Raw genomic sequence first — 23,989 nt, 5'->3', positions numbered from 1 at the left:
TTCCCACTCGACAATGAAACCGTGAGATTTAGAGTGTCACAAATTTTGGCCCCCGTAGCCGGGAATCGAACCCGGGTCTCCCGCACGCCAATCCCACACTCTAACCACACAGCCACCGCCGTCGGTGCTAAGGTTTTTATATTAAATTCTTTCGTGCGTGCAGATTTAAGGATTTTAATTCTCCCCAAAATATCGAAATAAATCCAAACATTCCCCGAAATCAGCTGTTCCACTCCCCCGCCTCGAGACTCCTCCAACCCCAGCATTTATCGGCATCTGCCCAGGCGACTGTCCCCCTCCCCATAAAATCTCTCCCTCATGCGTGCGCACGCCCACCCCCCCCCCCNCCCCCAGACGAAGGTGCGGCGGGGTTGAATGTTCCAGCGAAACCCGGCACGAGGGTTGGTCCAGCAGACTCCACAGTCTGATCGATGAACGACGGCGCATTGGATTTGCACCCTCGCCCCTCAACCCCTCCTTAAAAAAAATAAAGCCCTAAACAGTGGAAAAAAGGGTATTAAAAGAGGAGCGAGAGAGTCGCGCGCGCACTCCAAAGTCTCATCGCCAATACCACCATCAGCCAGAAGCCCCATAGTCTTGACAATCCCCCTCAGCAGTGGTGACACTTTTCATTTTCATTTTCATCCACCACCAGTGCTTGCACCAGGCATATCCCCCCGTCTGGAGTTGTCTCCTGCATCTTCCTCTCACACCACCGACTCCACCGCCGACTCATGCGCTTTCAATCACCCCCCAAAATGCCGAAAGAAGTGTGCCACTAGGCCGAGTGTCGCACGTGATTTCTCACCAACATTCGTCGAGTAAAAAATTGGTCACTCGAATAATCTCGCAGTTGTCATCTGGCTATTACGTGGATTTGGCGAGTCCCTTTGGAATGAAAAATCAGTTGTCGGTTGGCGGCTTTTTGGCTCAACACCAGTGTATTGTGATGAGTTATCACTGGCTAAGTCCATCGTTCGTGCACCAATAACGTGTCGATTTTGTTAATTGATAGTTTGGTTACACTTGTCGAGCACCAGACAAGCTGAGTTATGAAAAGCTAAGGACCGCTGAGTGTGGTTATCAGGTGATTGGGTGATGATGATGTTTTGGTGATGTCATGATGGCATTAAAACAGTGATGAAGAGTGACAGTCAACCGCGAGGAGTCACCATGGAGCTGGAGTCGAGGTATTACCCTGGCTTGCCCGCGTCGAGTCGTTGCTGCTCGTTTGGGTAAGGCCAATTTTTCGGGCGCATTCTGAGGGTTTCACTCAAACTCCGGGTAATGATTTAACGAATGGGGTTTATTTCGTTTGTTTTGCAGTATTTATAGTTAATGATACTGACGACATCGTCAGGATGGACAAGAGACGGTCCGTTGATGGGAGCCTGCTTGAGCAGGCTCTGCCCATTCCCATCCAGCTCTACCTCTGGCGTCAGATGAGGCAAGTAACCTAAAACGCAAAACGAGATAATAGTTGTGAAGTATTTGAAGGATTGTTTGGGGTTTATGGAGACCTTTGTTATGCTCTTTCAGACCTTTCACGAGGGCCAAGCTTGGCAAACTCCACGAGGCGTCGTGCATGGTAAGCTTTCGAAGATTATTGTAACATCATCTCGTGTCCGGTGGTGACATTTCAAAGGGATGTGCATGAATGAATTGGTATTGAGACTGTGTAATGTCCAATGGACAAATGGCCCACAGTATTACCAGGTATAATACTGTGTGAACAATGGGAAATAGTCGATAACGGAGAATCCGGATATCGAGGGACGGGAGTTGATCGGCTAATTGTGATTGTTTGTACTTGGATGAATAGAAGTCTAATTCAAGAGATTCTATTGTTTCGTTATATTTTATTGTGGTTGTTGTGAGTCATTTGGGGAGATGTGGCTAATGGGGTGCATTCTTTCATGCGGCGATTGGCGGATAGTTTTGTCAACGGGCTCCTGGTCATCACGTAAGTGAAATTTCGGAGAAAGGCTTTGATACTCTCTCCTGAATGCACTATTTTTAATCGGAATAATTCGTGGTTTTTTCTTTTTCACGATGGCTGCAGGAAATGAAAGAGGCTAGCACTGTAAGTACAGTAAAGCTCTCGACTGTAAGAAGGGAAAAAATTTGTGCTGCCGAAAAATTATGTGTTGCCCTGAAGAGATCTTTTGTCGTGTTGAATCAATTTACTCGTGGACAAAAATGAAAGTCTCCACCAAAACATGATAATTTTCGTGGTAGTAATTGTTCTCGTGAGACATTTTTATGTCTTTCGGGTGAATATATTCGTTCTACAAAGAATTATATGAGGCTTCGGTTGTATCAAGTGAATGTTATTGAGTAGTGTATATCTTTGTCCAATAAACACTTATAATTTTCATGGAACAAATGATAATTTCAAGAGGAAACTACAATGTTCTTGCCGAAAATTATGGTATTGGCAGATCTAAAAAATTTCGAGGGGCAATTTTTTTTTGGTAAAAAAATATTCTTTCCTCGTCAATGTATTCTTTCTATGGTATAAACCAATGGAGTTCTCTTCAGATGAAATAATTGTCGTACAATAGATTATATTTTTTCCTGCCAACAGTTCGAGTTCTTCTAGGGATATTTCTGATGATCACGACAAAAATTTAATTTTCATGAAAGATATTAAATTTCTTTCTATCGAATTGGTCAATTTCCTGCAAGTAAATCTGTTCCACTCCCTCAAATAATCTCACGTGGAGCATATAGTTTTTCGGCAGAGCTAATTCTTTCTCCTAGTGTATTATCGCTTCCCATTGTTGATGATGTTTGAGTGATAACCGACGTATTTTCTACAAGTCATTCGAGAAGGTGCTCGTCCAGAGTCTTCACAACGAGCTGACGCCCTCCTTAACCGAGATTCTGAGCAATGTCCCACGGTGGCGATTGATCCAGACAGCCCTTCCCTATGTTCTCCATTCGGCGGCCAATCTTCTGCACAACAGGTGTCCATGTCGATGAAATTTTCCGAGACACAGCTGTTGTGTTTATGGGTGAAGTGCGGTTTTGGTGATAGTTCTTTTTCGTTGATTATTGCAGAAAGGATGTGCAGAATATTGGACCGATGGAGACAACTCTGCTCTACATTCTACATTGGTTTCTACTTGACGCTGCTGAGGAGTGCGCCGAGAATGATTCCGACATGGGAACTCATAATAATCCATTCTACTATTTTTATTCTGTACCTACCATCACGGTAATTATCGTTTTGGGATCATTTTTTGAAGTTTTTGGGGGCTTTCGGAGCTGGTGATGTTTTAAAAAAGGCTCTCCCTCACTATCTGAAGAATATTCAAGTATCTTCTATAGTTTGGTATAGACCACATTGTAGATTCAACCATTTTTAATCATCAAATTTGTCAATTTAATTTCGTAAGGAAAATTTGAAAACAAGTGGAAAATTGCTCTTGCATTGCATACAGTATAGTTATTTTTGCTAATCAATGAGCGATATACTTTCGAATGTTTATTTTGCACATCATTTCCTTCTATCATGTATAATTATACATGATAGAAGGAATTCATTGTTTATTTCATTTCATTAAATTGAATAAGATTTATTTTCAACTAATTTTGTCAGATTTTCAGTTTAGTTGAATCTTATCATCATCATTATTCTTATTATCCCTTCCTTCTTTACAACCGATTGTTTTTTCTACGGTTCTATCTCTCCCCTCAGCCCTTCGATAAAATGTAAATAGAAAAATTCTATTTATACATACTTGAATGAATTTGAAACATCACATTTGAAGAAATCATCAAAAAGCTCACTTTCACGGATATTCATGAAAAATTCGAAATTTTTAACAATCATCATAAAAATCAAATCAACCAATATAGCCATCCTAATCATCTTTTAACTCTTACATAATGGCATGAAAACAAACATTTTAAGCTATGATTGAATTCATTTGAAGCATGATATTCAAATATGTCCCCGGCATTCTGATTTTCAAAAAATACAAAATTTTTGCTAATTTTCAAATAAGTCAAAATGACGATTATTATTATCGCCTTCATCTTCGAACATGGTCAAAAGGACATCCAAACAAATTTTTTAAGCTATCATTCAATCAATTCAGAACATTTTTTTTGTTATCATGAGACAACCGATTTTCGAACAAAATCGAAAATTAAAAAAACTAATCGATGAATTAAATTTTAATTAATGACGATTGATAGGGCTGAACAATACTTACATTTGACAAAAAAGATTCAATTCCATCCATCCATTAGCGAACAATTGAAGAAAAACTTTGTTACATACGTACACACATACACGCACGTATGGACGAGGTCGACAATTGCATTTTCGGATTTTTTGGATCGCACAGGGTCGGTATAACACAACAAATCCACAACTTGAATTTGAGCGATTACAAAGCTTCCCTTCGGAAGCAACCCAAATAGTCTAAGTACTTGAATATCCTTAATGAGGGAGCCCAAGTAGAACTAATCACATAATTTCCGTAACTCCAATGCAAATCACATCCTTCAGTTTCAAAGACGAACACTTATCCTTCAAATGGATCTTCCAGCTCTTTGTATACCTTTTCGCACCACTCAGCAATCACCTCAAGGACATCGACTTCAAGACAAATCTGCGACTGGAGAATGGCGTCAAGATTTGGCAGCCGATGAGTGAATACAGACACCCCGAGAGTTCGTGTTTCACTGCTCACTGCAGACCTAAGCCAAGATCCATCTGGTGGAACTCCTCGAGGACGGGCAGACAGCAGGCGCCAAGCGATGTCTTCGTAGGAATCCGGAAGCAGAAGAGCGAGGACTTCCGGGAGACTGACAGCCCGCCGAGTCAGACAGTCAGCATATGTTTTTCAGAACAAAATGTACCATCTTCTGCGAAAGGAGAGGAGGAGAGCAACTGGGTGTCCTCACCAAAAGACACGGTCTTTCCTGAGACAATACCGGAGGAGAGCTCCAGCACTGAGGACGAGCATGTGGTTATATTCAGGCTCCCGTCCCTCACCGAGTCCGAAAAGGCTATGGACGGGGTTAAAGAAGTTTTTACGATATTCTCGGTGAGCGAGCTTTCATGAAATATCAGAGGCATTCTTGGTTGAAGGCAATCTTAGGATGTTAGTCAAATTGTACTCTGATTTTCTCAGGAGGGCGCCAGCATTTTCCACGTAGCCATGGGCAGATCGAGTAGTTCTTCAAAATCAACTGTTACGATTGAGCAAATAACGACCGGCTCCGGAGGAGATAATAAGTCGGATGGGAAAACAACATTGAAACTTGGGTGATTATGCGCATTTCAAGAATTCAGTAGCGAAGCGGTAAAACGGGTCAAGTCGATTTTTACCTTTGGTCAGTTTTTGATACATATCTCGGAATCTAAGAGAGACAGCAAAATTTTCCTCATGATCTTTTTCATAACCCTCAATTGGCTCTACGAAAAAGGTGATGACAAAAATTTTTCTATCTCTTTCAGGTTCTGAGATATTCGTCAAAAACTGGCTAATAATCAAAATTTACTTAACCCGGTTTACCGATTCGCTACTGAAGTCTAATTCTTTGACTAAACGTTTAGTTTTACGGAAATTTCGGGGAATTTCGCTTTTGAAAATTCAAAATTTCATGGCACAAATCATGAGAACTGTGACTTTCAGCTTAATTATTCCCTGAAAATTAGTAGAAATGAAGAAAATTCCCGTAAATATCTTCTTGAATTTTGAATTAATTTCATTAACATTGTAATTTTCAATTGAAAGTTCTTCATAATTTTGTGCATCTGAAATTTTATGACTTTTTCTCCCTTAAATCGCATTCAATTTGACCCTTTCAATGCGAATGTCAATGAAATCTCAATTTCGTTCTAACAGTGTGGTTTCAGTGGACAACAAAGGCTATGACAAAAAATTGTGTATCCACTTCTTTCATTTAAAATTACTGCGAAGAAATCTATGTCTGAAAATTGATTAAAGACACATGTTCATGTCCGAAAAGATTAGCTCTGCCACGTGAGAATATTTAATAGAGTGAAACAGATTTACTTGCGGGAAATTGACCAATTCGATAGAAAGAAATTTAATCTTTTACGAAAATTAACTTTTCGTCGTGATTATCAGAAATATCCCTAGAAGAATTCGAACTGTTGGTAGGAAAAAATATAATCTATTGTACGATAATTATTTATTCCGAGAGAATTCCATAGGTTTATACCATAGAAAAAATATACTGACGAGGAAAGAATATTTTTTTCCCAAAAAAAACTGTCCCCTCGAAATTATTTAGTTCTGTCAATAACACAGTTATCGGCAAGAAAATTATAGTTTCCTCTTGAAATTATCATTTGTTCCATGGAAATTATAAGTGTTTATTGGACAAAGATATACACTACTTAATAACATTCACTTGATAAAACCGGAGGCTCATATAATTCAGTAGCGAAGTGGTAAAACGGTCCAAGTCAATTCTGACTATTGGCCGGTTTTCAATGAATATCTCGGAACTTAAGGGAGATACCAAAATTTTTGTTATAAACAAAAATCGGCTCTTTTTTGTAGAGCCGATTGAGAGATACAACAAAGGTATTTACGAAAATTTCGGTATTTTTCTTAGATTCGGAAATATTCTTCAAAAACTCAACTGGGAGATAAGTCGACTTAAACCGTTTTACCACTTCGCTACTGAATTCTCTGTAGAACGACTGTATTTACCCGAACGACATATAAATGTCTCATGAGAACAATTACGACTACGAAAATTATCATGTTTTGGTGGACACTTTCTTTTTCGTCCATAACAAGTAAATTCATCCAACGCGATAAAAGATCTCTTCAGGAGAACTTATAATTTTTCGGCAGAGCTAATTTTTTCTCTCAATGCACAGCAATCATATCCTCTAAGTTCATAAGGTCATGCAAATTTAGTTATGATCTCTGTTCACTACTGAATGAGCATCAATAATGAAATCTTTGATATCACCCAGGCTGCACGACAAACCGAAAGAAGATAAAGAGGACAAAGACCGCGATTCGGCCCCAGACAGCTCCAAATCCAGAAGCGTACCCTCAGGCCCCCAAGAGCCATCACCCCCAGAGGCCCCAATTCAGTCGCGGAGTCGGGGTCCAGCAGCCGACGTCCGCGCCGCTACATTCCTCGATGTAGCAGTGATGAGATGTCTCTTCGTGTCCCAGTGGCAGGAGGAAGGAATCTACTGGGCCCTGCAGTTCCTCTACCAGCGGCTGAGACAGATCAACGAAGAGTGCTCCCACCAGCAAATGCCGAGGAGACGAAGCAACTCCCTCCCCATCCCCAAGATCGAGGTTTCCATTTATCAGAGTCCAGAGAGCAAGAAGAGGGAGGAGATGAAGGGATTCATTGAGATTCCCGACGGCAGGGAGCCGTCGACCATGTCTGATCTAGCCACAATCGCCGATCTTCCGTACACCGCCACCAAGTCCCAGGAGGGGGAGGGCAGCCACGTGAGAAGGGCCAGTGAGAAGACCAAGAAGAGGATGAAGATGGCTGATCTCAAGGCGTTTGTCGAGACGAAATTGCTCTCCAAGTCGGAGAAGGCGTTGGAGAAGATTGGCCAAGACGAGCCTAAGGATTTAATCGATCAGGTAATAGTTGTCACCCCCTAGTCGATGGACAATCTTGTTGATAGATGATGCAGAACAGCTGAAGAGACATTGTGCCCAAGATAAAGATGACTTTCCACAAATCCTTTTCTCCTTCTTGGTCTCCAGCAACACGAGTCTCACAGAAGTCTTGACACCGGCGACGATCACCTGGCGAGACAGGCATCAACCTCGTCCAGGATTTTTGACGAGCGTGACGTAGATCGCATGCAGTATCCGTCGAACTTGATCAAGGGAAAGAGCATGCCAAGCCTTAGGTATGTAGGACTTCAATAATTTCCTTTTCGCTCATCTCTTCATATTTTGGTTTCATTTTTGATTGGACGTAGTCATCTATCTGTAATACTATAGTCTTAGCTAAGAAGTTGGTTGATAACTCTCAATGTTTGGTTAAATAACGAATACTAAAGATTATTCTAACGATTTTCGAGTCTACGATTGAGTAATTCGATGGTTGAGGTTTACACAATTGAGCTAAAGGGGTAATTCTTTGATGATTAACGATGAATATTGTCACCTACTGCGATATTAACTCTCATTTCCACATAAATCAAGATTTATTAACTCGTATGAACTGTGCGTAACTTCTATCTATGTGTGTGTCTCTTTTCTCTATCTCGTTCGTCCCCTTTCATCTCGAAAACTCAGCTGCTTGATTAACGAACTCGCCGCGGGTGGGTAAGTAATCACATTGAAATCATCAGCGAAGCGAATGATCTTATGATTTTTCGTTTATCATCGAGGATATCCAGGTCAGTCATTGCTCATTAGCGGAGATAACAGATCATCAACGACTGATAATTAATATTCAGTAAATGAACACGGAGAAAATTATTTGGTGAATTTCACCAACTAGTCGTTGAACTTTAACAACTTATTAATTGAAATTCACAAAAGATTTTTCAATTTCATTCGATAAATTTGTTTAGTTTTTGAAAAATGCTCGTCAATTTTTTTGATGGGCCACATTTAACAACAAATTGTAGACTATTGCGGACGCAACTTCTAGATGAGACATCGATCGATTATCAAGAGACAAATGATTACGGGATTGTTTCCAAATGTATATAACTATGCCCTCACCATCTAGATGTTATTGAAAATTGACTGAATTTATTGAATTAGAGGTTCAAGCTGGTTACTTTTTATAGATAACACTGTTAAACATTTTTGGGTGAAACTCCCTGTGAATTCCTTGGAATTTTTTTTCTCGTTGAAATTTCACGTAATTTCGTTATTAAGAATTCGAAATTAATTAATGAGTTGTTGAAGTTCACCAAAAAAATTTTTTCGTGAACGATAGAAGACCCGGACACAAACTCGGATATCCTCGAGTGAATTCTCACTGCCTCCTTGATTGCCTTTTACTTACGGCTTCACTCCAGACGCACGCACTGATTAGCCCTCCACATTAAGCAAAAATTAATCCAATAGCATAAAAAAAAGCTAAACATGAATAAACCCCTAGAACAGCACAAGCTACATCACTGAAAAACTAACGATCGGTCACGATCAGTGAAAAATTCACTAAACGGTCAGACAACCTTGAGTAGCCTCACGAATGCCATTAGCTTATCACTCCGAAGACAATTGGTTCTAGGATTATAGAGGACTCGTAGAAGAGCATTAGTTGCTTGACTGCTACCAGAATAGGAACAGAATGGCATGAGCAAGATAGAGTAATAAAAAATCATTTCTAATCATGTCTTCCTGGTTATTCAGTTACATCGGTGATACCAAAGTTGAGAGGAAGCAGGGAAGATTTTATAGTCAATCATGTACAGCACAAAATCCTATAATCACTGTGACTGAGCACACACCAACCCCTTCACCAGATTATTTGAAACGTCAGGTAAGATATTTCCACCGAAACAAGTAGGGGAAGGTAGGGCAAAATGGACGCCCCGAATAAAATTGAGTGCTTTTTTTTCACTATAATTTTATCAACTATTTGTCATTTATTGTGAAAATAAACATGATAACTGCTGTGGAACACAATGAGAATCAACAAGAATGTGATTAGGAACAACCGTAATTTCCATAGTAATCCCGATAAATGGAAATTTCAGAAATTGGGGAAAGCATATTTATGACCTTCCAAACTCACAGCAAGATTTTTTTCATCTAAAAATTACGTGAAAATAACAGAATAATCAAATTAACAAATCAATAATTGGACGTATTTTCAAATAACAATAGTAATTCTTTTATATTAAATATTCTGCGTAACCGTCACACTCAAATTTAAAATCGTCTAGATTAATTCGTACATATAATGAGTCCATCTTAGGAATATCTGACACTGAATGCACTCTCCGGTACTATCGCAAAGAGACAGGTTCACTCAAATTTCAAAGAATTGCATAAATGAAAAAATAAGGGAGTCTGTTTTGCCCTACCCTTTCCTAGACTTAGTTTAAAGCCTTGAAGGGACATCTAGATCTCCAAAGTGATTGTTTTTTGGGACGATTCAGGGGTCAATAGACAGTCAATTGGATGCAATAAGCATCCACGGTAGTAGATTAAGTTCCGAGAGGAAGCCAAGTCTGACGAGATCCCAGACTGACTCAAACATCACCTACACTGGCGACGAAATCCCGGAAGCGCCAGGATCCGCGTGTTACATCACGAAAACAGGAGACATCGATCTTCAGGTGCTGCTGAAGGTAGTCCCCCTCATGCCTCACCTCCAGCCAATGATTCCAACCAATTTCAGAGCGACTGAAGTCTGAAATTTTTCAGGCTGTCCATTCAGTCTCCCTGCGGGACACCACGTGCTGCACCCTTAGGGTCTGCGAGAGCATTCTGAACCTCATTGAGCTCTTGATAGAGATGGGTGTCCTGAAGGCCTGCATCAGGGACGAAACTGGGAGCAATGCGGGCTCGGCCAACGACGAGAAGGCAGAAACAGCCAGCAGAAAATACGATTCACCAGTGAATGAGCAAGACCCTCGGAATGATCTCGAGGGGCGCAACTGGAATTCCCATGCACTGATGATGAATGCTGTTCTCAGGGTGATCAAGCACCTGGGGTGTACCCATGGCTGCGCCGATGGGATTCGCGGGCCTCAGGCCGATTTCTACAGGTCTCAGGCCCAGACCATCCTCACTAAGTTGAATTGCGCCAGCTCGAGGCTGTTCTCGAGATGGCTGCGCAATATGGTGCGCGAACAGCCGATCACAGAGATCCTGGAGGTTTTCCATGCCTATGTGGGCTTCTGTGTTGATCCAAGTTCGTTATTATCACCGCTTAGTGAGTAATTTGGGCTCGGTGGTTGTTGGCGGAGCTCGAGGGTTTAAGGATATCCTGGTGGGACTTTCGGGGGGTTGAGTCAATCTTGCAGGACGAATTTTTGGGATTGCATGAGATTTATTGAAATACGAACAAAATATCAAAAAAATAGTTCGCAAGGGCTGTCTCACTTGGATATCCTTACTACATGATTCAGATTTTTAATCAATTTGGATGCCTGGCTTTCAGATCTTAAACGAAATGCCAATAAGTCCCCCGAGGTGCAGCCACAGGCTGGTTATGCCACGAATTTCGGCGCTGGTTTGGGCGCTGGGACACCCCTGGGAGTCCCATCGGCGTCGGTACGCACCCGTCCAATATTTTCGTCATTCTGGATCGTCTGACCATCTAAAAATGATAAATTTCTAAATTTTGGTTCTCCAGGTAGCAGCAACGGCCTCGGCGTTAGCTTCGGCCACTGCTGCGTCAGCAACTGCCTCCTATGGAGGCGTAGGTTACTCATCGAGAAGTATAGAGAATAAAATTTTAGGATGTATATTCAAAACATTAGTGACACGTTTCGTCACAAACTCGAAGGAACTCAAAACCCAGGAAAATATTTCTATTTACTGCGATATAAAGCAGTTTGTGACGTATGTCAAAGAGATGCATGGCGGGGTGTTTCGTCGGGTAGCGCTGAGTGGCATTCTAGATGCGTCAGACAGGCCTAACAAAAGGTGCAATAGTAACATAAGGACTACAAGGGTAATTAGACACATTCATCAATCGGATTATGATGACAACGCTGATTTGGCGGGGGAGGCCTGTTATGCGGATGACAGGGGAGCAAGAAAGTTCCTCTTCAAGAAACGTAGCACTTCGTCCACCTGCGCGGTATGTCGAGTCCACCTAATAGCCAAATTTATGAATCATTTTGATCGGACTCGTTATTACGTTTTATGTTTAGCAATCTGATGCTTTCGGATTGCAGAGTCTGCTGGAGACTGAGTTGAGCGAGGAGACTGTGAAGGCTAGTCAGAGTCCTCTCGGGAATTTGAGGAAAAAGCATCATATTCTGACGCCCAGACAGAGTGAACGGAATTTGGGAATTGGGGAGGCTTGCTTGGGGAGGTCAAAGAAAGCTACGAGATTTCAAATGGGGGGAATAGGTAGGGGAGGGCAAAATGGTCCTGAAAAAAATTGAGCGCTTTTTTTTAATAATAATTTTATCAACTATTTGTCATTTAGTGTAAAAAGGAGCATTATAAATATTATGGAAAACAATGAGAATCAATCGGAATGTGATTAGGAACAACCGTAATTTCCATAGTAATTCAGATAAATGGAAATTTCAGAAATCGCGAAAAGAATATTTTCGATTTTCCAAACTCACAGCAATATTTTTTCGATCTAAATAGCACGTAAAAATAACAGAATAATCAAATTAACAAATCAATAATTGGACGCATTTTTAAATGACAATAATAATTCTTTTATGTTAAGCAATATGCACAATCGTCATACTCGAAAATTTCATAAGAAATAAGAAATTTCATAAATGAAAAAATAAAGAAGTTCATTTTGCCCGCCTGGTCCATTTCGCCCTACACTGTCTAGGGAATGGGCTAGATGAGCTTTGTCTTGAGTCCACGGACATTTGCGGTGATAACACTTGTTTTTCCTTCTAGTTAATTGGTTTAGGAAAGAGTACGGTAGGACAGATTCAACAGATAGTCACGAAAGTAGCGAATCACCTACGGAAGGAAGTTTTGGGAGACAGCCTAGTCTCCGTCGTGGGCATTATCGAGTCACTCGTCCAGGGCGAGGGTAAACATTTGACTCTTCACTTTGATCAATACAATTACTCGAGCAATACCGAATGCTGTTCTGTTATTTCAGAGTCGGTCAAACGTTGCAAAGAGCTAAACGACGAATGGAGGATCAACTGGTGAAAATTGGTCTCACAAAGAGGAGTAAGAAAGAGAATATGGAAGAGGTCCCTAGAAATTGTGAGTAGTCACACTGCTAGTCCAGCAATTTGTCGGAGAAATGCTTCTTTCTGTGCTTCTCTCTGCAGATTTTAGTAGAAGAAATTCAATGGATCTCGGCGACTCCTGCCGCGAATCCGAGTTTGTGGTTCTCAAAGAACGCCGTCTAGTTCCTAGATCAGCTGTCTACGAGGGAATGAGGAGATTTTCATTTTTACTGGAGACCTGTCAGCCCGGCGCTGTCCCAGATCACCACTTGATAGCAGCTGTACTTGATCTTCCGTACGCCCCGGTGGTGTCGCGAGCTTCCTTACTCCTAGAGTGTGCACACCTTGTGCACCAGTGCAACAAGGGCCACTGGCCGACTTGGATGAAGATAAATCTTCCGGTTTTCAGGCCCTCGGTTCCGATGAGCAGTAGAAATGTACCGACTGGGGTCAGACGGACTCATATACTTCAGCGGGCAGCTGGCAAACTTTTTTATCAATGGGCTGAGGTAAATTATAAGAACATGATTGGATGATGATTTGATGGAGAAGTCGGGGGAGTAATGGAGGGTTTCTTGTGGTGATTATCTAGGCAATTAGTGCGAGGCTAGAGGAATTTCTGAATGAGGATAAACAAAATGTGGAGCAAGTCATTGCCATGATGTCGGACGAGACGAAGCAGAGGGAGCTGGTGGTAGAGGATGAAGAGGAAGATTTTTTAGATGAAGGTACGACGTCTTAAGGCACTCGTTTTGATAGTCTCTTCCGGGCCAAATGGCTCTTTTCACACGGAAAGAATATAGTTATTTTTTACTGTGGGAATGTAGTACTTGTTAATATGAGAAATAGAATGCAGAAAATAATCGACTACACCCGAAAATTGACTATTTAACATAGTAATTTTGAGAACAAACGGAAAAATACGGCTGAGAAAATCAATATATGATGGAGTCTCTTGGAAAAATTCGAGGGGTTATTGACTATTGAATATCATGACACAATGATTGTTGGTTTCAAGTAATTTCATGTGATTTTAAGTGATTTGACACATTGCAAACGTTCGATTGAAATTAATCCTATTTCAAAGTTTTTCCGGTATGGTCCTTGCTTACTATATTCACACAGTAATTTTTAATATACATTCTCATCGTGCACTGAACGAAAAACCTTTCAGCAAGCATAAACACCTACGGATCCCAGTGTCCCGTCGCCCTCCGAATGGTCGCCTGCATTCTCCTCCTGGAGATAACGGCATTTCTCCGCGAAACCTACCAAACCCTGCCAAAATCCAGTCGTCTCTCCACGAAGGATCGTCCACCACCCTGGGAGAGGATGTACTCCCGTGACGCTAATCGTCGCTGGAGCATGGCCCTGTCATCGATGGGACACTCACAGACATCAGCTCAGAGTCTTCAATCGATCGCCGGCGATCGTGAGACTGGTGAGTTGAGGGAGTCTATCGAGAAAGGCCATTGGAATTGTGCAAATCCCATCATCAATCATCAAACATCTGACTCAATCGCCCTCGACTTTCGTTCAGAACGAAAGATCAGCTTTGTGCTTCATGAGCCTGACAACGAGTCCGAGGGTAGCAGCAAGTCAACGGTGACAATACAGGGGGAGGAGGCTTTCGATCGGGACAAGAAGAAAGTACAGCAACAGACAGCCAGGCCATTTCTACTGAGACGTGGAACAGCTGGAAATACAGGATCATTCAAAAGACGTAGTTTAAAGTTACGTCGGGGTACTAAGGAAGGCAAAGATATGGAGTGTGAAGCTTGTAAGTTTTGTCATTGCCGTTGTCTGGGGGTGGTGAAAATTAAGTGTGCTATCTTTGACGTGCTCTCTCAACTATTCATCGACAATTGTTTCATCGTCATTCAGTCATTTGCGCACTTCATTTTCCTCCCTGTAGCTTATCTGGTGCCTCTAGTTGATGTATCACGCACGTTCTTTGGTAGTCTATAGAACCGAGGATTCAATGGATCATTGAAATTTCATCCCAGATGATTTAGTTATTCTGAACTTAGTCTTCAAACTATAACATAGATTTAGGTTCCAGTTTTCGTTGATGTGGGTTCTTAACTACCTTTACCATTGTTAATTTTAAATTTGAATGTTACATTTTTGAGGAGCTGGTGTATAATTCGAAGACGTTCAAGGTCAACAGAGACCCCTGACGATGAAATTTCAAAGGATTTGGGAGTTTCTTCAGTAGTACCCCCAGGGATAATGATTCCTTCCTTTTGTTCACTTCTATTGAGTTGTTCGATCGATAGATGCTGTGAGACGCGCCGATTCCATCCAGTCGAAGCGAAAAGTCAGTTCGCTGTCGGATCGCAGTGACACCTCCGAGCCGGGGTACTGCGGCGAAGTAAGTGGTGAAGAGTCACCTGGCATTCTCAGTGATGATCAGCCACCGGAGAGCCCAAGTGACTCCAACGACACAGACGAGACCAACAAGAACTTTCCCTGGATGAGGGTGCTCGCGCAGACAGCAGGCTCTTTCAACTTCTACTGCTCACACCAGAACTTCTGTCATCCTTACTGCCATCGCAGGCAGATCAGGGCCTGCGGGAGGCTCATCAAGTCTGTGAGAAAGGTTTACGGCGAAGAGTTTGGGGTTATCAATGGAACGAGTACCTTTGACTTCGATGCGGATAAGAAGGACGATGGGAAGAAGGATAAGAGAGGGCGGAAGGTGTCTGATCAGACTAGTGCGCAGGTTTCACCGGTTCGGAGAAAAGACAGCGTCGGAAGGAAGTTCAAGTAAGTGATGAAAAGATCCTTTCAAAATTGGTCGAACAGTAATTTAGTGGAAGTGTTAAGAAACGCAAAAGCTCGTTTGGTATCCGGTTAATTCATCCCGGGATGTTCTCCCACAAACGCATCCCGTGACAGCTTCGTCCCATTTTTTTTCATATTTTCGTTTGGAGTAAGAAAATGCATGAAGTGCGTGACCCATCGAATTAGCAGAATGTTGAGCGTTCGGCGTTGTTATCATCATGCAATCGCTGACCACAACTTTACGTCAAAATTCCCGAGAGAGGATTTCGTATCAATTTTACGTTTTGCCGCGTAATTTTTTCTGAAGTTTTATCTCGAAACGTAGAGCATCTGACAGAACCCACCCTTTACAACTACAGTGGAACTTCCATCAGGGTTTCCAGATATTTGAGAGGTCTCTTCGCTAGTGATCAACATTTTTCAAATATTATTTCAAATATAATATAATATGTTTTCCCTCGGGCCCTAAACATTATGAATTCGCCAAATTATCGCCAAATTGCCAACGCCTCTATGTTGAGGCCCATGGAACTTCGAAATTTCCCCCTTTGGCGGCAAATCGCCCAATCTGGCAACTCTACCTTCCTAACTTCCATACCCTAGTGGAAAAACATAAGGCAGAGGCGTAACATGCCTGATCAGAATTTAGGATCGGACTTGATCAATTTCTGATCGAGACCTGAACAGAATTTCCACTCGGATAACTGTTCACCTCCGTTAGTGCACACTAGGAGTTTCCCCCGATTAAAAAATCATCCTTAGAATCATTTGCACGCCATTTCGAGACTCGCTCTTTCATTCGGGCCCAAAAAAACATTCACATCTTGTCTGACATCTCTGCCGCGAACTCTGCTTTTCAACTCTGACAATTGAGTTGAAATAGACAGTTGACTTGCGTATAGTTATATAAAATATAAATTTATATATGTTTCATATATATTTTATATAACTTTTATGTATAAATCAGGTCAATTCCATATATAAAATATATAATTTTCAGAATATATATTTTCTGTATGGATTCCACTGTAGCTAGTGCTTGTAAGTTGTCTGGGATGAATTCCTAGAGCCCTCCTCATCCTCATGAGTTATAAAATATGAGGATCCCATTCCCCCCAGAATCGACAAAAGTCTGGAGGGCTCGCAGTCGGGTCGCCTCACAGGTGGCAATCGAGACTCCTCGAAGGACCTGGATCAGGACTCGGACCGGGGCCGAGACTCCTTCAAGAAATTCTCCTCGGAAGACGACGACGATTCGAACCACGAGCCCCCGGCCATCCTCAAATACATAACGAAGCAGGTGAAAACTGCATTTCATGCCCCCCTGGCGACCCTCGTCAAAGGTGCTGTGGTCATGCCTGACGATCTCTTCGCGGAGGTCCTCCCAGTCGCCTGGGAGCTTCTCCTAGAGCCCAACCAGGAAGTGGCGGCCTCCGCGGCGTCCCTATTTATAGTCTCCGCAGTGCGCGCCCCAAACCAAGCTAGCGAGATAATGCACCAGGGTCTCCAGCACACATCCCCGGCCATCCGCATCAACGCAATCCTCCGATTCCAAGTCCTCTGGAAGCTCAGGTATCAGGTCTGGCCGAGAATGGAAGAAATGGCGCACCTGACCTTCAAAGTTCCACCCCCGGGCATCGAGTTCACCCTTCCCTCCCCGAAAATCGGAATAGAGTCCCTCCCAGTGGTCGACCCACCCTGGATGCCCCAGGGTAAAACCAAAGTCGAAGAAGTGACGATAAACCAAGAGCGTCACAGATCCGTCGTAACGGCGACCAAAACCCGGAAGAAGCAGCAGACTGAGGCGATAAAGAAGGCCCTTCAAGAGCAGGACGATAAGAAGCGCGAGGAGCGAGAGAGCTTTCTCATAACAACAATTCCTATAACCGTGCAGGCGGCTTATGAGCCCAGTCCCGTCGGAGATGATCACGAGGATGTGGACGACGAGGCGGGGGAGGCTGTCCCCCGCAACACGTCTCATCACAGTCAGTCGGCTTTGTCCCTGTTTCCTTCGTCTTTGTGCTCCGCCATTGTCCAGATAATCAATCTTCTCGACGATGCTGCTGTCTCGGACGATGGAAATGCTGTTTATGAAGTGGCTTATCAAGTGATATGGAGCTGTCTCGTTGAGGACAGCGCACTCTTCCTGCGCTATGTTCTCGAGAGACTCACCAGGGATAAGCAGGAATTGATGTTCAAGATCCTGAGACATCTGATAAGATTTGTCCCCAAATTGCCGCAGCAAGCGGCCTTCGCTCTTTACAATTACATCATCGGTTATGTGATGTTCTATGTGAGATCGCCGCATGAAGAGGGACAGAAACTCATCGGAACGGCGTTGTCCATTCTCTGGATGGTAGTGCACAGTGTTCACGGGATTATGTTTAAGGATTTGAAGCAGATTCTGAGGAAGGAGCAGTGCGATGCGTCCATCTTACTGACGGCTAATGTTCCGTCAGCGAAGAAGATCATTGTGCATGGGCCACAGGATCCCGATGCTGGGGGCATTCCATCGCAGTTTCCTGTGCAAGAGGACACGCAGTTCTGTCAGATTCTCAGGGAGAGCCTGGATTTCTTCGGGATCGAGGAGCAGAAGCATAAGGAGTACTTTCTTGTTGATTATAAAACACGTGAGTTGCTTGCACTTGGATTATTTTTTTCGGGTATCTCGAGGAAGTTCCGGGGGAAACACTGGAGAGTACTGGGTTTCAATGGAGCACTTGGGGTGATGCGGGAGGGGTTGGGTTTTAGAGTGGAGGAAAAAGTTTTTGAATTGTATGTTGAGATGGTGAATACCTGAGAGTCGTGGGGCAACGGATATTTCGGGGGCCGGGTAATGAGAAAGTTTTCACCCCCTGGAGTTCCTTGAAATGTATGATTTTGAACGCTGCAGAAAGTACACGGGGAGAATATAAAATTAATAATTGCTGTGTGAACATGGTACGTTCCCGATGTGAATTTCATTTTTTTTTCCGATTCAATATTGTATTTTTTAACGGACAAATCAGTATAAAATGCACGGACGAAAAAATAATTTTCAAAAGTATTAAAAACGCTTTATTTTTCTACCAATTTTAACTATTGAACGACGAAAAATTACTCAAATCCTATGAATTTTTACTATGTTAAATTGTAATTTCTTCTTACGATTCAAAACTTTAGTTTATAGTCTCGCGCCTGCTACATTTTACTCGAGGAAATAGCAGAAATTACTGTGTTGACTAGTAAAAACTCCAGCGGACGACGAGAGCGTCGATTGTTTTCAATTCTTGGAATTTCCTCCCTCCGTCGATCACGCAATGGCCCAGCTGGCGGACTCTATAATTCTAAAAAGTTCAATTTTTCCTGTCCCGCCTCCTCTTTTTCAGAATGAATATATGTGGAACAAAATTATTGATAATAATTTTCCAGGATGATAAAGAAGACTAAATATGGTTTTTCCCTGCGGTTATTCAAAAAATCCTGCTCTCCCTCGTCCTCTTCCGCGAATATTCATTTCGAAAGGGGGGAGGGAATATTTGGTTAACTGACGAAGTAAAAATTCATGTTTATCCTCCTAAATTTTACTCGTGTCAATTGGAAATTCAACTTTTATTCTATCATTTACTACTATATCGTCTCTCAATTTTTACTAAGTTCAACAGTAATTTTTTCAACGGACTCCATCACATTTTAGTTTTGTCAGTCGTAGTTTTTCATTTATTTTAAAAATTACTATGTTGAATCGTAAATTTTCGGGTGTGGTACATATGGTTCTGCATTCTACTTCTCATATTAAGAATTACTATGTTCCCACAGGAAAAAATAATTCTATATTCTTTCCGTGTAATGTCTTCAAGTTGTTTTAATTCAAGACATTAGACACAAAAATGCGACTGAAATTTCGAATGTCTTGAAAGAAGACATTTTTTTGTCTCAATTCAAGATACAATTTAGGACTCTAACGTCTTAAAAAAGAAGACAAAGTGTCTTAATTTCAGACAATTTTTCGTGTGCATGTGATGTAATTTGGTAAATCATCGAAATGAAGCCGTTTTAATTGATTTTTTCCAGATCAAATTCATAATCCTTCATCCTACGTACGCGATTACTATTTTTTCAAGAGATCACAGTATCCACAACTCGAGCTTGTCCATATGAAACCAGAAGATGCCTTCAATGCCCTACAGAGGCAGGAGTTAGTTCACAAATTCGTTGAAATTGGAAAAACATTGCTTACGTGGGCTATTTTAAAAAATGTCGATATGGTAGTTCAGAGAGTCGTATTTTTGCACGAGGAACTTATGAAGTTACCATCCTTCCCGAGAAAAGCACTCGAGGCAGATCTTGATTTATACAAGGGTGGTGAAATTGGAAGGGTAAGTTATTTTACGTCAATTTATCTTTCCGAAACTTCATATAAAATTGTTTCCATTGAAACTGAAAGATTTGACTCCCTCCATCAGGAATTACTGGGATTGGATGTAATGCACAAATTCATGTGGGTACGTCTGATCGCCCGAATGTTCGAGGCAATGGCCGGTAATTTTGCCTATTCAGGTGATATTCATCTATTCCTCAATGTATTGAATGGAGCCCTCGTGCTACACAGCGAAGACTCATGTATCCTTCGTTACGTTGTAGCGACGTACATCAACGCAGCGCACAATTTCAAAAACATATTTTCAACGAACGGTTATTTACTGATAATGCCATCGCTATTGCAATTATACGCAACACATCAAACGAATAAACTTGTTACTACTACCGTAGAGTATGCTGTTAAGCAGTTTTACATGATGAATCGTAAGCCATTTATTCTACAGATGTTTGGGAGTGTCTCCACTATTTTGGATACTGACGAGACGAGCACTCACGGAGAGGCCCACAAGGTACATTATTTTTGTTGTCCCCGATTACTGTACAAATATTATTGAATAATCTAATTGCGCAAAAATTACGAGTCAGCAACGGACGTTTGCATTTTGAGTTCACTTTTAAACTTACTTTATATTTTATTGTATTGAAGTAGAGTTACTCTTCAGTTAGAAATAAAGAAACTAAGGTATTTCAATTTGCTGAACATTTAATTCCAATATTTTTTCACGTTTTTGACGTTTATAATGATTATTTAGTTTAAACTTCCACAAAAGAATCATTAAACCTCGTCGAAAAAAGCTTTGACGTCAGCAGTGTACATTAAAAACAACATCATTACACAACACATTATCTAATTCATCAACCGACCTTGATACTTTCGCTTGAAGCCACTAGAATTTTTTTTCAAGCTAAAACTCAAATCTTTCGGAGTCAACCCAACTTTTCGGCGGCCCTCCAAATCTGCCCCCCCCCCCCCCCCCCCAACCTCAAACATCTACTAAACCGACTTATCCCCTCATTCACCTCATCGAAAATTACAATTGAATTTCCCATCTTAAATAATTTCAAAGCCAATCAAACATTAAACTTTTCCACAGGTACCCTCGACGTGTCTCTTCAACTTGTTATTGAGTTTAGAAACTCCATCACCGGATCCCCTCAACATTGGTGAACTTGTGAAAGAAGAAAAACCCCTGAAAGCTATTGATTTTTGTTACCACGACGAGAACGAGATGGTCACTGTACTGGACTGCATATCCCTCTGCGTCATGGTGATAGCGTATGCAGCTGATTCCACAAGGGGTCAGCAGATGTTGATAATTTTGGAAGCAATATTGCCGTGCTATGTTCAGCAAATTCAGTCGCCCACGTACAATCGTGAAGGAAAGACGGAGAAGGAGATAATAAATCAGTTGGCAATAGCTGTTCGAACACTCGTGAATAATTCCGAAACCCTGACCAAGTACTACAATGGCCCGCAGAAGTCGAGTCCTGAGCACAAAGGATCAAGCCAGCGGAACTACGGGAAGGGTCCGTACTCCCCGGGTTTCGACTTCGAGGAGGAGACGCACACGACGAAGTACCTGGAGCACACGAAGGCCAGGAACCTCTACGACCGAGACAGCGAGGACTCTGAGACGTCTCACAAGAACGAATTCCGAAGGCCTCGGGACACCCTCCTCAACATGGTGGGAGAGTTCGTGGCGAGGTGTTCGGTGCGACTGGTGGAGCTGAACAAGAAGTCCCAAGACGGCAAGACGATAGAGCTGCTGGACTCCAAGTGCCACGTGAGACTAGCGGACATAGCGCACAGTCTCCTCAAGATCTCCCCCTACGACCCAGACACGATGGGCTGCAGGGGTCTGCGCAGGTACATGAACGATCTTCTGCCGTCGACGGAGTGGTCCAACGACGACATGAGGCCAGCTCTCACGGTGATCTTGCGAAGGCTGGACAAGACCTTCAGCAAGATCTACAAGAAAGCTTCTGTGAGAAGGAACACAGACTGGGAGGCGGCAAGCGATCTGCTTAAGGGTGTCTACGAGACGCTCTCGAAGTACCCTTACATCGCGCACTTTCAGTATCTGAAGACTCTTCTGTCGACCTGCCAGGCCCTCATCGTCGGCGACATGGGACAGGTGGAAGTGACGTCTGCCGCGACTGCAGCACTTATGAGCAAGATTCCTCCGCAACACTTCTGCTCAACTGTCCTACGACTGATCGCTCTTCACGTCATCTCTTTGGGTGAGGGCTACACCTTGGAGAACGTCTGCGGTGGCAACTCAATGTTCGCTTCGCAGATTAGAACTGAGAATGTGCTGTTGAATCTTCTGATACCTCTCTTCCTGCGCGTGGGAACTGGGCGGAAAGATGTGTCGAAACTGAGGCAGGCTGATCTGAAATTCGCTCTCGTCGCTGTTCTCAATACTCTGTGGCCTACCAGCACGAAAATAGCACCCCTCACCGCCCAGAATTTGAAAGCAACTGCTGACCTGCGAGCTGGCAGCTTGACGTTCACAGCAAGAGATCCGAAGACTTCGACCAAGTTATCGCTGTCGCTTTATCGTGTGGCCTTTCTAGCCCTGAAGATCATGACCATCTGCTTCGAGACGGAGATGAGGACCGAGTGGACCAAGATCTTGAGGACAATGCGACAGTTGAATAGGAGGAATGAGGCCTCCATTCATCTGTGGAATTTTCTGGAATTCGTAGTGACCCACAGAACAGCTCTCTACATCCAGATGCTGCCGTTCATCGTCCATAAGATAGGACAGCCACCGATTTCCGAGCATGAACGGAATATGCAGAGCTCCATCAGGGCAAAGATCAATGGGGAGACCGTGGTGTTTCCCAAGTCACGTGGCACCCTGTTGGGGGATTTGTTGCACGAGTTGAGGGATTTGAAGGAGGAGATTGAGGACAGGAAGTTCGATGAGATGCAGCCGGAACCGAAGAGAAGTGTTGTGGATATGCATCCTAATGCGCCGAGTACCAATGAAGGACAGTCGAGGACGCAGAGGCCGTCACTGCTGATTGATCTATTGACTGGGGATCTCGGGTCGAGGGTGCACATCAATAGGACACCTGCGGAGACGCCGGGCTCACACTCGACGACTCTTCAGTCGCTGCCGCAATCCGTTCATCATTCCGTCAATTCGAGTAGTACTACCAAGTCTTCTGTGCAGAGTCACGCTTCGACGGGTGCGGGCAATGGGGGGCCTGCTCCCAGAGGTATGTTTTGGGAATTTCTTTGGCTTTTTGGAGGGCGTGAGGTGAGGAGATCGGGCGAAAGGGTACACCGAAAGGTTATTCCGAAACTTTAGAAATAAACAGATCTGAGATTTTACGATATGGTGCCGTGACCGTTGAATTTTTTTTTCTGTATTATAAAATTCCAAATCGACTTTTGGGGATGAAAATTTGGTGATCGAAATTACGACTCCAAAATTAACGCTCAGAAATAAAGGGTCAGAATAAGGGTTGCGAGGGTCATATTAAGAGTCACAAGAATCAGAATAGGGGTCAAAATGAGGGTTAGAATAAGGGTCATGGGGGTCAAAATGAGGGTCAGAATGAGGGCCATAGGGTTCATATGGGGCTCTCTCTGTATTATTAAAATCCAAATAGACTTCTGGTGATGAAAATTTGGTACTCGAACTTAAGACTTCAAAATTAAGGATCAGAATGGGGGTCCAAATAAAGATCATGAGAGGAATATGGGGGTCATATGGAAGTTAACGAACGGCACGAGCAGCCCTCTCCAAATTTTGGATAATCGGTAGATTTTTAATTTTCAGAGCTATTCAAATTATTTTCAACAATAATTCGAATCTCGCGGATTATCATGGTTGATTAATAGTGCCATCTATAAATTTCAACGTCAGACCTTAGTTTTCAGATCCGATCAATTAGCCCCTCATGTATAGATATTCCAAATTTTTATTTTTTTCCTCATTGAAGTAGTTTTGAAGAAAATTGCGAGCTAATAAAAAACATTTGCTAGTT

General features: G+C 42.5%; 2 protein-coding genes across 2 annotated transcripts in view; one reads left to right on the top strand and one right to left on the bottom strand.

Moving 5' to 3' along the window:
- Nucleotides 1-593, bottom strand: part of LOC107038419 — a 2,224-nt gene extending 1,631 nt beyond the window's left edge. The window contains exon 1 of the mRNA XM_029126176.1: nucleotides 572-593. Coding sequence (XP_028982009.1) covers nucleotides 572-593 — 22 coding nt within the window. The remainder of the gene's footprint in view (nucleotides 1-571) is intronic.
- A 560-nt stretch (nucleotides 594-1,153) lies between these two features.
- LOC107039102 (protein unc-80 homolog) overlaps nucleotides 1,154-23,989 on the top strand; it is a 32,087-nt gene continuing 9,251 nt past the window's right edge. The window contains exons 1-29 of the mRNA XM_029126227.1: nucleotides 1,154-1,235; nucleotides 1,327-1,447; nucleotides 1,540-1,588; nucleotides 1,937-1,963; nucleotides 2,063-2,083; nucleotides 2,824-2,969; nucleotides 3,064-3,220; nucleotides 4,563-5,063; nucleotides 5,151-5,284; nucleotides 6,977-7,613; nucleotides 7,740-7,888; nucleotides 8,280-8,309; nucleotides 9,354-9,483; nucleotides 10,106-10,297; nucleotides 10,374-10,884; nucleotides 11,113-11,225; nucleotides 11,308-11,757; nucleotides 11,831-12,032; nucleotides 12,552-12,690; nucleotides 12,763-12,872; nucleotides 12,941-13,347; nucleotides 13,431-13,566; nucleotides 14,013-14,279; nucleotides 14,379-14,618; nucleotides 15,118-15,607; nucleotides 16,745-18,255; nucleotides 19,679-19,983; nucleotides 20,071-20,496; nucleotides 21,082-23,215. Coding sequence (XP_028982060.1) covers nucleotides 1,362-1,447; nucleotides 1,540-1,588; nucleotides 1,937-1,963; nucleotides 2,063-2,083; nucleotides 2,824-2,969; nucleotides 3,064-3,220; nucleotides 4,563-5,063; nucleotides 5,151-5,284; nucleotides 6,977-7,613; nucleotides 7,740-7,888; nucleotides 8,280-8,309; nucleotides 9,354-9,483; nucleotides 10,106-10,297; nucleotides 10,374-10,884; nucleotides 11,113-11,225; nucleotides 11,308-11,757; nucleotides 11,831-12,032; nucleotides 12,552-12,690; nucleotides 12,763-12,872; nucleotides 12,941-13,347; nucleotides 13,431-13,566; nucleotides 14,013-14,279; nucleotides 14,379-14,618; nucleotides 15,118-15,607; nucleotides 16,745-18,255; nucleotides 19,679-19,983; nucleotides 20,071-20,496; nucleotides 21,082-23,215 — 9,700 coding nt within the window. The 5' untranslated portion in view covers nucleotides 1,154-1,235; nucleotides 1,327-1,361. The remainder of the gene's footprint in view (nucleotides 1,236-1,326; nucleotides 1,448-1,539; nucleotides 1,589-1,936; nucleotides 1,964-2,062; nucleotides 2,084-2,823; nucleotides 2,970-3,063; nucleotides 3,221-4,562; nucleotides 5,064-5,150; nucleotides 5,285-6,976; nucleotides 7,614-7,739; nucleotides 7,889-8,279; nucleotides 8,310-9,353; nucleotides 9,484-10,105; nucleotides 10,298-10,373; nucleotides 10,885-11,112; nucleotides 11,226-11,307; nucleotides 11,758-11,830; nucleotides 12,033-12,551; nucleotides 12,691-12,762; nucleotides 12,873-12,940; nucleotides 13,348-13,430; nucleotides 13,567-14,012; nucleotides 14,280-14,378; nucleotides 14,619-15,117; nucleotides 15,608-16,744; nucleotides 18,256-19,678; nucleotides 19,984-20,070; nucleotides 20,497-21,081; nucleotides 23,216-23,989) is intronic.

This window comes from Diachasma alloeum, unplaced genomic scaffold (assembly GCF_001412515.2).
Source record: "Diachasma alloeum isolate Michigan unplaced genomic scaffold, Dall2.0 Dall_scaffold_00178, whole genome shotgun sequence".
Classification (NCBI taxonomy): domain Eukaryota; kingdom Metazoa; phylum Arthropoda; class Insecta; order Hymenoptera; family Braconidae; genus Diachasma; species Diachasma alloeum.
Note: the sequence above shows the minus strand (reverse complement) of the source record. Positions and strands in the feature narration are given on the sequence as shown.